General features: G+C 51.3%; 1 protein-coding gene across 1 annotated transcript; it reads left to right on the top strand.

Moving 5' to 3' along the window:
• The first annotated feature begins 267 nt into the window (after positions 1 to 267).
• Fam89a (family with sequence similarity 89 member A) lies at positions 268 to 14,289 on the top strand. Its single transcript, XM_041649963.1, has 2 exons — positions 268 to 543; positions 13,280 to 14,289. Exons 1-2 carry the CDS (start codon positions 274 to 276, stop codon positions 13,538 to 13,540), a joined length of 531 nt encoding a protein of 176 aa, XP_041505897.1. The 5' UTR covers positions 268 to 273; the 3' UTR covers positions 13,541 to 14,289.
• Positions 14,290 to 14,393: the final 104 nt, after the last annotated feature.

Genomic DNA, 14,393 nt, shown 5'->3' on the forward strand with positions numbered 1-14,393 from the left:
GTTGGTTCACAGAGCTGAGACTTAAGGTGACCTGGGGAGGGGGGGGTTGGTCTGGGATGCAGAAGGGTGGGAATGGAGCTGGAGGCCAGCTGGCCTTCAGGGCGCCACCTCACAGCAGCAGGGAGCCGAAGAGGGGGGCGGGACCCGAGGAGGGGCGGAGACCAGGGGGCCGGGCAGCGGGCGGGACTCGGGCGGGCGGGAAGTGGGTGGGGACCCGCGGGGCTGCTGGCACTTCGGCTGAGCTGCGCGCGCCTGTGTCCGCGCGGCAGCGAGATGAGCGGGGCAGGGTCTGCGGGCACGGCCGGGGGGCTGCGGGTAGAGGGGCTGCCACCGCTACCCAAAAGCCTGAGCGGGCTGCTGCACTCGGCGGCGGGCGGCGCGGCGGGCGGCTGGCGACACCTGGAGCGGCTGTACGCGCAGAAGTCGCGCATCCAGGACGAGCTGAGCAGAGGGGGCGCGGGCGGCGGCGGGGCGCGGGCTGCGGGGACCCGGACCAAGCCCCCCAACCTGGACGCCGCGCTGGCGCTGTTGCGCAAGGAGATGGTAAGGACCAGGCGCCGTGGGTCCCGTCGGGGGACGGTCCCCTCTGGTCCCTGGAAACCCTTGCTTCCCTCTCGGACTTCCCTCGGCTGGGCATCCACGCGCAGGGCAGCCTTAGATGCTGGGGTTCTCCTGGGCCAGGCCAGGGCGCGGCGTGGTCTGCCTGCCTGGTCCCAGGAGGAACAGGCTTCCTGCGAGCCTGCGGGTCGGTGTGGACAACAGATGGATGGCCGGGCCCCTCCCCGGCTGCCCGCCAGGAATCCGATTACCGGCACGGAAGCCGTGCTCCGGCCGGGTGAAGTCCTTACGTCTGGTCTCAAACAATGGGGTTTAGTTTTTCTCCGTCCTGAGAAGTGCAGTAGGTGTTCCTGGACCAGGACGCGCGATTCAGGGTGACGCCAGGACAGGGATGTGGGCCGCAGGGAGCCCTGTCCCAGCTTGCTTCCTGTGGCAGGCCAGGTAGGGTGGGACAGAGGCATCCACTCAAGACTCTGCCCTCTTTCCTTTCTGCGAGTCCAAGATTCACGGGGCCAGGTAAACACTAAAGAAATCTAAGAAAACTTTATTCTAAGAGTAAGTTTGCCGAAGTAAGCTAGAGGAGTCGACTCCTTCAATGTCTAGTGCATTTGACATATGGTTTAGAAAATTCCTCTTCTGCCTTCTTCTTAAAGGAGCATAATCTGCCTTGCATACTAAGACTTAGTTGAATCCACTATCCCTTCTTTTGGGTTTTCGAAACAAGGTTCCTCTGTGTAGTTTTGCCTGTCCTGGAACTCACTCTGTAGACCAGGCTGGCCTTGGACTCAAAAGGTTCGGCCTGCCTCTGCCTCCTAAATGCTGGGATTAAAGGCGTGCACCATCACCGCCTGGCCACTAGACAATCTTAACACTTTTTCACCACCGGAAATGATGTCTAATTCTCCCTGAAAAGATTTCCCTGATTTCTTACGGAGCTTCAGAGTTCCAGACTACCCACTTCTCTTTATTAATAACCACTATCCCAAGTCTACCACGTCCGTCAACTTGCATTTGATTAGACACACCCATACCTAGTGTGTTTACGACCTGAACTTGGACATAACGTGAACCTCTGGGTGAAATAAGAAGACTGGCCCCCAGGTGTTTGGGTTTTTTTGTTTGTTATTTTTCTTGCATAAGATGTAGGGCACAGGGTGTCTCCTGGCTGTGAGGCTGTGCTCTAGAAACACTCTAGGGAAGCTTGGGAGCCCGGCTGCGTTCCCGAAGGGATTTCCCAGGTCCCTTCTGGTGTGACTAAGGTACAGAACCTTATAATTATGCCTTGGGCGGGAGCTCCGAAGCTCAACTGTAGGAAATGAGCGGCTGTCGGTCTGCCTGACAACAGTGTTAAAGGTAGGGTTTGGCTGCAGGCCCTGACAGGCCCTCTCAGGAACCCATCCCAGGATTTTCAGTCTGTCTCGGAGGTCAAGAGACTTACTGACCTGGGGGAACACTGAGGGTTCTGCGACAACTCATGTCTTGCTAGACAAGAATGGGCTTTCATTCCAGAGCCTTCTGCAGAATGTCTGTGTTGATCTATTTGATTTGAAGGCCTGAGGTCAAATCCGTGGTGGGGATATAATTCCTTGTCAGGGAAGACTGAATAATGCCTGAGGGAAAAAGCCCCGAATGAGCATAGAAAGAAGAAGTGTCCCCCCCCCCCCATTGAGCATACAAAGAGGGAGGTCCTCCGGATTGAGGAGAACTTCTTTTGGGGCTGCAGAGTCAGAGGTGTGAAGGCCTCAAGTGAGCAGAAAGGAGAGCAGTGAGCCTCCAGCTTGACTGACAGGAGTTTGAACAGGAGACAATTAGGAGGGTGGCCCTGTGGCTACCGGAAGCCTGGGTCACAGACAGGTCATCAGCGACTGGGGACTTTGAGATGAGCAACAGGTACTGGAGGCTCTTGGAAAATGCCCTAGGTGCACCCGGGAGGGATAGGTAGAGTGGAGGCCAGTTTATTGGCAACAAAACCCCCTAAATCACAAGAATGGCTAATGGGTCCTCAGAGCTGATAAGGAAAAAGTGAATTAAAGATGACCCAGGGTTTTTGTTTGTTTACTAATGGAGTATTTTGAAAGACAGCAATTAAAAACCACAGCCCTAAAGCTGGGCCTCATTGCTCTGACAAAAGCAAGGTAAGGGGGCATTTATCGCCGCTCCCTGTTCCAGGGTACAGTTCCTGGCGGTGAGGAAAGCATGCTGGCAGGGACATGGGGCAGCTGGTGGCATTAGTCTGACTCAGGATGCAAAGAGCTGAGTGCTGGTCCTCAGCTTGGTTTCCTCCAGCAGGGGATCCAGGGCAATGGCGAAATACTACTACACGTGGGTAGAATGGGTCTTCCCAGTTAATTAACTAACCCCAATTAACCCAGTCTAGATACTCCCTCAGAAGTTCCCAGACGTTTATCTCCTAGGTGGTTCAAGACCCTGTTGACAGTTGGTTTTAATTATTCCAAGGTCCCGTGTTACAGTTCAACACTGAGCAAATCTCCCAATATCACAGTCTAGCACACAGAGAGATCACTGCTAATAGTTTGATATGTGCAAATATTCTGAGTGCATGCAAATGTTCTTGTTGCATGTGTACCCTGATGTGGTAGGGTGCACCCGTGCTCTCTCTCACCAGGAGGGAAGCTGAGGAAGAAGGATTATAAACTTGAGGGCAGCCTTGGCTACACAACAAGACCCTATCTTAAAAAACAAACAAAAGACAAGTGCTTTCTGCACATTGTCTAAATCTTTGTGTTTTAGTTTCATCTCTGTGGCTGGGATAAAACACCCTCAAAAAGCAATTTAGGGAAGAATTTATTCATCTTGCAGTTCCAAGTCACAGCCTGTCGTTTTGGGATGTCAAAGCCATAAGCACCTAAAGCAGTTAGTTAGATCCATAGTTCCAAGCAGGGAGACTGAGGGAATGGGTGTTTGTTCGTGTTCAGCCCCGCTCCTCTGTACTTAACACAGTTCAGGATCCCCTGCGTAGGGAATGGTGTCTGCCCGCAGTGGGCTGGGCGTTATGTGTTAGTTCCCACAGCAATTAGCATTCAAGGCGATTCTCCATCAGGTCAACCTAATCTAGACAGATTTGAGACTTTCTTCTCAGGGGTTCTAGGTAGTGTCATATTGATAACTTGAACCAACCCTCACACCTTGTAAATTCTTCATGGGAGAGGCACTCTACATATGTTTTATATTATTTTTTTCCTCTTCCTCCTTCTCAATCTTTTTTGTATTGTTTTGTTTTTCAAGACAGGGTTTCCCTGGATAACAACAGTACTGGCTGTTTTGGAATTAGCACTGTAGACCAGGCTGGCCTCGAATTCACAGAGATCCACCTGCCTCTACCTCCTGAGTGCTGGGATTAAAGGACTGCGCCACCACTGCCCGGCTTCAGTTTTCTTTATTGAGACAGGGTCTCACTTTACAGCCCTTGGCTGGCCTGGAACTCAGAGAAATCTACCTGCCTCTGCCTTTTGAGTGCTGGTCTTAAAGACATTCACCACTATTCCCAGCTTATTTTCTTTGTTTATTTTTTTAAAGTCTCTTTTAGACTTATTTTTACTACTTTTAATTGAATGCATGAGTGTATGTATGCTTGAGACACGAGTGCAAGTCCCTGGGAGCCAGAAGGAGCTGGGTTTCCAGGTGGACTGAGCTATCTGACCCGGTGCTGGGAGCCAGGACAGTCTGAGTTGTTGATCTCTGCGTCGTCTCTCTCTAGGTCCTAATTATATTTTCAAAATCAGCTGCTAAGAGTTGAACTCCCACGAATTAAACCCTTGCTGGGTCTCTTGGGCTCCGCAGCTCTGTCTGATCATTGCCCTGTATGATCTGTACACGCATGCACACAAGGCATGCACACCTGCTTCACCGTGTACTCTGCAGTTTGGGAGGGTGTGTGCTGAAAGCATGTTTTGATCACTGCATTGTTGGGTCTTCAGGGAATGCATGTGGCAGTGCTGTGTCATTTTGAACCATGCTAAGGGCTCAAAGGAAAGTTTCTCACAGCCTTGTGGGTGTTAGGGGATTTGCTTGTGGGTGTTAGGGGATTTGCTTTGGAGGGTTCATGACATTCCATCAGTAGAGGAGGGTGCCGAACTGTTCAGAGGCAGAGTCGGAGGCTGGCAGAGAGCTGGTTGGAATGGAGGGCGCAAGTTTCATTTCAAAGGAGGGACACTAATAAGAGTCAGGGGCATTGTTACACAGACTGGAGAGGGCAGGAGCCCTGTGTGGGCAGAGGCTCAGTCCCTAGCTGGTTATCACTGTGCTCAGTCCCTACTAGTTAACACTGTGCTCAGTCCCTAGCTGGTTATCACTGTGCTCAGTCCCTAGCTGGTTATCACTGTGTTCAGACCCTAGCTGGTTAACACTGTGCTCAGTCCCTAGCTGGTTATCACTGTGCTCAGTCCCTAGCTGGTTAACACTGTGTTCAGACCCTAGCTGGTTATCAATGTGCTCAGACCCTAGCTGGTTAACACTGTGTTCAGACCCTAGCTGGTTAACACTGTGTTCAGATCCTAGCTGGTTATCACTGTGCTCAGACCCTAGCTGGTTAACACTGTGCTCAGACCCTAGCTGGTTATCACTGTGCTCAGACCCTAGCTGGTTAACACTGTGTTCAGATCCTAGCTGGTTATCACTGTGTTCAGACCCTAGCTGGTTATCACTCTGCTCTTCTCAGAGTTGCGGCTTCAAGGCATGTTACTTCCTGTTCTAGTAATCCCACGTCTGTGAGGTTTTGTCACTCTGAGTCCCTGGAGCCGCCAGGAAAGAGTCCATTTTGAAAGATCCAAAGGTCATGGCCAGTGCTATTGACTGTAAAAGCAATCATTAAAAACAAATCAAAACAAAAAACCATTTTATGTATTGAGGTTTTTATGAGACTGTCTTACCATATAGCCCTGCCTTGCCTAGAACTCTCTTTTAACAGTATTTATTTATTTAGATTATTATTTTTGAGGTGGGATCCGATAGCCCAGGTTCACTTTGAACTACACAGCTAAGGCTGACCTTGACTCTTGATCCTCTTGTGGTCCTAGTATTGTACGCACGAACCACCTTAGATTGTTTATTTGCTTTTTTTTTTTTTGAGACCAAGTCTTACTATGTAGGCCAGCCTGACTGAGACTGTGCGTCTCTGCCTCCCAGATGCTAGGATTACAGGCGCGCACCACGGTGATGCCCAGCCTGAAAAGGTCTATTTAAAGCATTCATTACAGGGCTGGAAAGATGCTCCCTGGGCACAAAGCGCTTGCTGTGTGAGCGTGAGGACTTGAGTTTGGATCCCCGAAGGCACAGAAGAGCCAGGCATGGCAGCGGGAACCTGTAATGCCAGCTCCAGGGCTAGGGACAAAGGAACCTCAGAGGCTCGCTGGCCGGCCTGTCCAACGCGGTCAGCTCCAGGTTCAATGGGAGACTGTCTCAGAAAACAAGCTAGGGACGACACTGAGGAGACATTGATATTGACCTCTGCCCACAGGCACACACGCGCACACACACAGAGTTTGTTATGTTCTCAACAGAATGGTGGGGTCACACACTGTATGTTCCCCGAGTGAGCACTGTAAAATGCTGCGGAGGGCAAACGGGAAAGCAGGAGACTCCAGTGGATACTGGGTGTCCCAGACTGCTGGACTATGACCTATTTTCCTATCTGTGGAGCACCTCAGGCTCATGCTCACAGACTGAACGCCCGAGTGCTTCATCGGCTGCTCCTGCCTCTTCCCCACTGAGTTAAGGCTCCCATCTGGCTTTCTGCACACTGGGTGGGGTCTCTTCATCTTGGAGGACTCCTAGGAGCAGCGGCCTAGGCAGTCACTGCTGCATCTCAAGGATGCTGGTGCCTCCCACACCCACCGCTTTGTTCTGGGCCTTGGTCACTGCCTTACCATGGCTCTTTTACCGCTGGGTGGGAGGTGCCGGAGAGACAGCCACGGTCCTGTCGCAGGTCACCCCAGCTAGCCGCAGCTGGGAGCTTTGAGGATTCGCTCTCGGAGTGGCCACGGAAGCTCCCTGTGGACTCCAGACCTTCCACGGTCCTGTGACAGAAACCGCATAGGCAGGCTGAGCAGGAAGTCAGCCAGTCAGATACGTGCCCGATGCCAGTGCTAGCTGAGCCCTCAGACACTGTTGCCTCCCTCCCGCTGGTTTCCATAAAGGTCACTCATTGCTTCATTGCTTCCTGTGCTGGTCCCTGTCCTGCAGAAGGGTGACACTGGGACGCTTGTTCTCAGGACTCAGGAGACAAACACCCAGGCCTGCCTTCCAGGGCAACAGAAACTCTCCAAGCCTTGTTCATGTTATTATTATTTGTTCACATTTAAGTCTGTGTATGTGTGTACATATGTGTCACGTGTAAACGTGTCTTGTTGTGCCTGTGGAGGTCGAAGAACACTTTGCAAGGGTCAGTTCTCTCCCCTTCTACCCTGTGGGTCCCAGGGATCTAACTCAGGTCACCAGGCTCGGCAAGAAACACCCTTCGTCACTGAGCCATCTGGCCAGCCCAACCCTGTTCCTTTTATTTGCTCTGTTATTTCACTTCTCTGGCTCCGAGAGCCACAGCTGCCTGGTCTCGTGTATATGTGCATATATATTCTGAGTCTTGTATATGGGATGAGAAGACCTCTTCCCTGTGACCAGAGCTCCATAGTATGGGGTAATCTATGGGAAACTGGGTCTGTTCCAGCCAGGAGCAAGTAGACAGAAGATGACTAAGGACCATACTGAAGGGAAACTGTGGCGAGAAACTGTGTAAGCCAGGCCTAGTGACTCATACCTGTAACCTCATCGCCCTGGAAGCTGAGACAGGAGTGTCACTGTGAGTTTGAAGCTAGTGATAGAGGCCAGGAAACACCATCTAGGACACACTGCCATGCTCAGCATCCTTTGTAACCGCTCATTTAAAAATGATTGTGCTGGACCTAAAAGATTAGCGGAGACTTGACTGAAGGATGGTGCTGGGGCCTCCCCTGCCTGCCTGGCATAGGCTGGTGCCCTTGGTTTTGGGGCCAGTTTCACAGTACCCATGGAATTGAGTCTGGACCTGCTCTTTGGCCCTGTAACTTCATTTCCTTAGAAACCCTAAAACAGTGTTTTTGCAAAACACCCAGGAAAATTGTGGTGCTCTTTTGTTCGTGAGAGTGGGGGACACTGCACGTGGGTCCACATGGAGGTTAGAGGACGGCCTTGGGGTTGTTCCTCAAGTGGCATCCACTGTTTTTGTTCCTGACACAGGGTCTCTCACTGAAGAGGTTAGGCTGGCTGGCCATCCCAGGGGTCCTCCTCTCTGTCTCTCTGGGATTGTGTACTGACTCCGTACCACACCAGCTTTGGGCACACGGGTTCTTCGCAGGTCTTTCTGCTTGCAGAGAGATGACTCTTAGGAGTTATCCTCTCAGCCGTGCGCACTGGTTTGAAAGCACGAGGGGGACCTAGGATGTTGGCAGTGTGACGGCCGGGTCGCCATGTCCTGACCTGCTTTAATAGTTCTGCAGGCCTGGGACTCAACACTGACTGAGCTCTCTTAGCCTGACTCACTGCTGCTTTAACCCGGCTTCAGACGTGAGGCCTGAGGTTGGGTGTGATGGAACTGATTTGTGAGTCTGCCACCTCACCCCACCCAACCCTTAACGCCACCTGGGCCTTCTCCCTAAGTTGTCTTTTCCAGAAATGCGTCTTACAGATAGAGCCACACACGGGAATAGCAATTCTCCTACCCGGGTGGATGATAGTTTTGTTTGTTTTCCAGCTGAATATTTTGTTGTTTAGTTTTTCGAGACAGGGTTTCGCTGTGTAATAGCCTTAGTTGTCCTGGAATTTGCTTTGTAAACCAGTCTGGCCTTGAACTTAAAGATGTGCTTGCTCCTGCCCACCCCACCCCAACCCCCTTGCTGGGATTAAAGGTGTGCCCACCACTCCCGGCCTTCGGCCTTCAGTTGAATCTTACCTAGGCAGACTTGTGAGTCCTGACCCTCTTGCCTCAGCCTCCTGAGTAGTTAGAATTACAGGTGCATACCACTGCAGCCAGCTGTGGCGGGAGTGTGGGTGTGTGTGTTTGTTTGCTTGGTTTTGTTTGTTTGTTTGTTTGTTTGTTTTTGTGGTTTTTCGAGACAGGGTTTCTCTGTGGTTTTGGAGCCTGTCCTGGAACTAGCTCTTGTAGACCAGGCTGGTCTCGAACTCACAGAGATCCGCCTGCCTCTGCCTTGTTTTTGTTTTAAACAAATATTTATTTTGGGTTGGGTGTGGTGGTACCTGTCTTTAATTCCAGAATTTGGGGGCAGAGGCAGATGGATCACAGAGTTTGAGGCCAGTCCCACCTACATAGCAAGTTTCAGGCCGTAGAGAAACCTTGTTTCAAAAATAAACAAATAAACAAATGTTTATTTATTTATATAAGTTTCTCACTGAACTTGGAGCTTGCTAATTTTGCCAAGATAATCTGCCTCAGGCATCCTCCTACCCAGCTGGGATTTCAGGTGTGCACCTCCACACCTGGCTTTTACTTGAGTTTTGGGGATAGAACTCAGGTCAGCATGTTATGAGACAAGCTCCTTATTGACTGAGCCATTTCTTCGGCCCTTGCACAATAATCTTTCTCTCTCTCTCTCTCTCTCTCTCTTTCTCCCTCCCTCCCTCCCTCCCCTTTCTTCCTTTCTTCCTTCCTTCCTTCTTTTCTTTTTCTTTTCTTTTCTTTCTTTTTTTTTTTAAGAGATAGGGTTTCTCTGTGTAATAGCTCTGGCTGTCCTGGAACTCACTCTGTAGACAAGGCTGACCTCAAACTCACAGAGAGTGGCTTGCCTCTGCCTCCTGAGTGCTGGGATTAAAGGTGAGCACCACCACCATCCAGCACTCAATAATTTTTAAACCTGACCAGGGACAGTGAACATCATCTCTTAGAGGTTTGTGTGATGCGCACAGGCTAGGACTCCCCCAGCACCCACCCCCTCATTGCTTGCTTTTCTCCTCCTCCTGTCCGGGAATAAGAACATTTCTCTGGGTGTTTGTTTTGCTTTGACTCTTTTTGGGTTTTTTTTTTTTTGTCTGACTTTGAACCTTGAATGAGAAATAATTTATCCTGTGGAGGTCAGGAAGACTGTTCTTGCAACACCATTGGGTGGAGGTTGGGGTCCCACTGGCATAACGAGATAAGCTTATTAAGATAAGGGACTTATTCCTAAAAAGTCTAATATTTTTTTGAGACAGGGTCTCATGTATCTCCTGTTGGAACTCACTCTGTAGACCGTGCTGGCCTTGGACTCATAGAGATCCTCCTGCCTCTGCCTCCTTAGTGCTAGGATCAAAGGTGTGTGCTGTTTTTAATTAAGTTCGATTTTACCAATATAGTGCGGTGTCTGGAGCCAGATGCTAGGAGGATACCTGCTAGCTCAGAAAGAAGCCAGCTGACCATCGTGCCTGGCCGTGTGGCTTTTCTAAGTGTGGTTGGATCCAGACTGAGGTCGTGTTTGCTTAGCAAGCACTTTACAGACTGAGCCATCTCCCCGGCCCCAACTTTCCTCTGTAGGGCTCCTCTGAGCAGAGAGTGGTGGTGAGTCCCAGTCCTTCCAGCACTCGGGAGGCAGAAACAAGAGGGTCAGGAGTTCAAGGTCATCTCCTGTTGTAAAGTGGGTTGAGGTCAGCCTGGGCGCCAAGGGAACCAGTCTAAGGAAAGAAAAGCTTCCTGGACTCTAAGCCCCTCCCCTACCACAAGCTCAAGGAGTTTCTGGGACTTTAGTGACCCTCAACCCTGCAGGGAGCCACCACCCTGTCGGAGATTCTGTCGGAGACTCTTTCTGCAACTGAGCCTATTGTTAAGTTCCCCTAGGGCAATGGTGAGAACCACTTCCTAATCCTGTGACCCTTTAATACAGTTCCTCTTGTCATGGTGACCCCCAACCATAAAAAATTTCTTTCTTTTTTTTTTTGCCGCTTCATAACTGTCATTGTCTGATATGCAACCCCCAAAGGGGTCAAGACCCACAGGCTGAGAGCTGCTGCCCAGGGAAAGGAAGCAGATTCTGGTAGGAAGGATGTGCTGGGCCCACCTGGCAGCCGGAGGGTGAGGAGAGAGCCTGGCAGAGAGGAAGGCAGGCTGGGCAGAGGAGGAAAGGATAAGCTGCTTGCAGTGACTGAGCTGGCCCTTATGGTGTCTTGTAAGTCACAATAAAGGATGGGAAATCACAGGGGCTGAGGTGACTATGGTTTGTTTAAATGAGCCTAAAGTTTTCAAGATGTCTCCAGAAGAAGGCTGTCATTTCTAAGTCCTGCAGTGTTGTCCTTCAGGGACAAGCAAGTGGGGCAAGAGATGACGGGTGACAGGTGTTTGGGGCTTGCTTATGGGTAAGGACGGGGACAATTCCTTAACACTTTGGTTCCAGAAGGGCAAGCTACTCTTGCACATGGGTGACTTCATTATGTCCTGTAATTCAGTCCTGGGGCATGCTCGCCTCCCTGTCCCTATGCAGACCCCTAAGCGAGGAGCTGCTGGAGGAGCCTAGGCTAGCCCATTGTGCTCCTCTCTAGCTGACGACGTGGCAGGAGCCATGCAGGTGTGCTGTGAGCACACAGCACTGCCTGTCCAGCCAGGGCCTCTGGGCCACCTGAGGGTTGTAGGGACGGTTCCCACTCTAACGTGACCCTACACCAGGACAGGTCTTTGTTCATTCAGCTAGAACCGCCTATGCTGAAGAGCAACTGCCATGGCTAGAATGTCAGTGCCTCTCACCTCGTAAGGGAAATGCTGCCTAGTGGAGGAAGTGGGCCTTGTGCCTGGAGCAGCTGCCACGAGGGGCTGAGCAGGTGTGATCATCTACCTCCGTGTTGAGGTGTGATCTGTCTGTGCACTGGGCACATGTTCGGCTGTGTAACAGGCGTGTCTCTAGGTGGGTCAGTTGTTTCTAGGCCACTGTCACACCCAGTGACAGGGCAGCTCTGTGAATCATCCCTGTGTGACAGTGCAGGCAGCTCTGTTCAGAGTCTCCACTCACCACCTGGCGCAGGGCATGTCCGTGGGAATCCAGGAAGATTTCGCTTGGAAAACCTGGCATCATGAGTCTTGGTGTCATGGGGTCATGACCTTGTCATCCAACAGAGTTTGAAAGCCCCATGGTGCTGAGGCGTTTCTCTCACCATGGGCTGACCCATGGGACCCCAGAAAGTGAACATTACCCTTTGCTCAGAGCTCATTGGGTCTTTCTGTAGTCTGTTCTCGACATGAAAAGCAGATTCTAGTGTCTTTGACGTGATGTGAAGAGTGGCTGGGTAGGAGGTGTGTCAGATGAGCCTCTTAGATATTTTAAGCAAACACAGGTTTGGGTTTAGCAGGTGTGGCTTTATCAGAGTTAAATCTGGGAGCAGACAGACATATCTGAGTACTTAGTCAGGACTCCAGTCAAGCCATGGAGGTTGTATTAATATCTGTGATAGAATCGTGGACTGTAGGAGCCATGCAGAGGAAGGATTTGGCTAGACCATCCCAATGAAAGCAGCCAACAGGCTAGGCTGTTTTGTTTTCTGGTGCTATCACTATGTAGCTCAGGCTGGCCTCAAACTCATGATCCTCCTGCCTCAGCTTCCCAAGTGCTGGGATGTCAGCCATGCTCTATCACACCTAAACTGACTGCTCTTTTTGGGCCACAGGGTGTAGTCTGCCTTCAGATACCTAAAGCGGGGTTTGCATGAGGGATAGTCACACCTAGTGTGGAGGGCTCTGCAGGATGGACACCTGAGAGGTCGTGACTTTGTGTCACAAGGTTACGTCTGTTTGAATTCCCAGAGAGAGCATTGGCGAGCTGCCCTCCTTGAGCCTGAGGTTAGCATCCCTAGTCTGGTCCTACAGGACTTTTTCTTTTCCTGGGCCAGTTTGATGGTAGCTTTCATCTTGTCTGACACTGGTCTTGGCCTGTTAAAGGTTCAGGTGTGCAAGTTCCCCTGCAGTTCTAACCATCATCCTCTTCCTGGGTTTAGGATCGATGGGACCCATGCGTTTCCAGACCTGGCTGCTTCTTGTCACAGGGCAGGCAGTAAGGAGAGAGGAAGGCAAACATTGACAACAGATACATGACGTTCCCACATATTCCTTGTCCCCTGCCACTAATTTCTGTGAAGTTTCCAGAAGGCTGATATAAGGCTGTATCTTCAGGTTTTTCATAGTTCATCGTCGTGGGGAAGGGATCACACTAGCCCTGTCTAGAAGAGAGAGCATCTGAACTCGCCAGGCCTGGAAAACCCTGAGGCAGAGGAGATTGCTACAGGGGCAGCATGTCACACTGACCAGTGAGATCCTGTCCCTGGCCAGGGGGAATCCATTGCCTGACAACAACAAAGTGGGGTCTGGCCAGGGTTGCCAGGAAGTCATGTGTGGGTCTTCTCTGAGTGTGGCTGTGGGGAGCAGTAATGTCTCTGGGACTTGGTGTGCACAATGAGCCAGCGGAGGTGCCCAGAACATGCACTGCTGTTGCTCCGCTGGGTGTGTCTGTAGCCCGGAGCAAATTCAGGCTGGGCTCACTGCTGCCAGGTATGGACTCCCTCACTCAGGTCCGAGGTATGGCGCGGCCAGTGAAGGACATGTCTGCCTGGACTGGAGCTCTGCGGCATCCCACTGGTGCTGCCTTTAGCCTTTCTGAGGGAAGGAATGGCTAGCCTAGAAAGATTTCTACTTGGCTGTTCAACTACAATTAAATCTCACTCAGCACTGACTTGGTTTTTGCCTCCTCTCCTTTCCGTCAAGGTTGGCCTGCGACAGCTGGACATGTCCTTGCTCTGCCAACTGTACAGCCTCTATGAGTCCATTCAGGAGTACAAGGGAGCGTGCCAGGCAGCCTCCAGCCTGGACTGCACCTATGCTCTGGAGAACGGCTTCTTCGATGACGACGAGGACTTCCAGGAGCAGGGCTCGCTCCGAGAAGGCCAGGGCCGAGGCCCTCCCCGGGACTTGTCACTGCCTGTGAGCCACCTCTCCAGCAGCGACTGGATTCTGGAGTCTCTCTAGCACCCCTGGAGTTCATCAACACAGACAGACTGGCAGTATCTGTTTCTCTTCTTGCAAGAAAGCACGTTAGACTCTCCATGGTGGATGGTTCATGGGCACGTGGGGACCGGTGCCTCCAGTCTAATTTGTGGATAAGGAGTTTGTTGACAAGTGGGACAGCCTGCTCAGTTGGCTGCAGGGTCTCCCTGGTGACCTAGAGGCCTGTTAGCATATCCCTGGCATCCTGAGTGGCACCTGCCGGAGGCTGTGACAGAAGGAAAGCCTTCATGGGCCTTCTGGGGGAGCTTGCTCTCAGCCAGCTTCTTTGTAGGTGGCAGGCGTGTTGTATCCTCTTTGTTTAAGAATGCCGTGCTGGTGTGTGAGATGTGGAAACCATTTCCCCGCCAGAGTCCCCAAGGTGGTCTTCATCTTTTCTTGCTGTCACTGAGCTGTTAGCTTCTTTGCTCAGATTTCTTTGAAAGTTGCGTCACTGAGTCGTGAGAACTTTCTGGAAGGAGGAAATATTCTGCCACTCTGGTCAGCCACTTTTCTGCAACTACCAAAACTGACATCCGGCAAAGGTAAAGGGGAAAACTTGAACGAATACACCCTGAATGGAGAGAGAAAACCTGGGACACCATGAATGACGGTTGACAGCTACAGACTGTAGACTGCCGTGGGAAAGCAGTCCTTCCAAGCCTTGATCTATTTATTAAAACTCTTTCATGAGAGCGTCACACTGTCGGTTAAACATGGATAGAGTGCACAAGTGTCTCTTGCCGTGCGTCGTTTTGTTCAGGTGTCTGGGGACGTGGCTCAGTGGGTCCGGTGAGCCCCTAGCATGTATGAGGCCTGGGATTTGACCTTAGTATCG

The sequence above is a fragment of the Microtus oregoni genome, unplaced genomic scaffold, assembly GCF_018167655.1.
Source record: "Microtus oregoni isolate MIOR12 unplaced genomic scaffold, Mior012 000004F_ref0000308, whole genome shotgun sequence".
Classification (NCBI taxonomy): domain Eukaryota; kingdom Metazoa; phylum Chordata; class Mammalia; order Rodentia; family Cricetidae; genus Microtus; species Microtus oregoni.

Excerpts from the sequence above, each read along its gene's own strand:
- Fam89a (XM_041649963.1), top strand. The coding sequence starts at position 274 with ATGAGCGGGGCAGGGTCTGCGGGCACGGCCGGGGGGCTGCGGGTAGAG. Across the intron at positions 544-13,279 it reads CGCTGTTGCGCAAGGAGATG|GTTGGCCTGCGACAGCTGGA; the intron begins GTAAGGACCAGG and ends CTTTCCGTCAAG.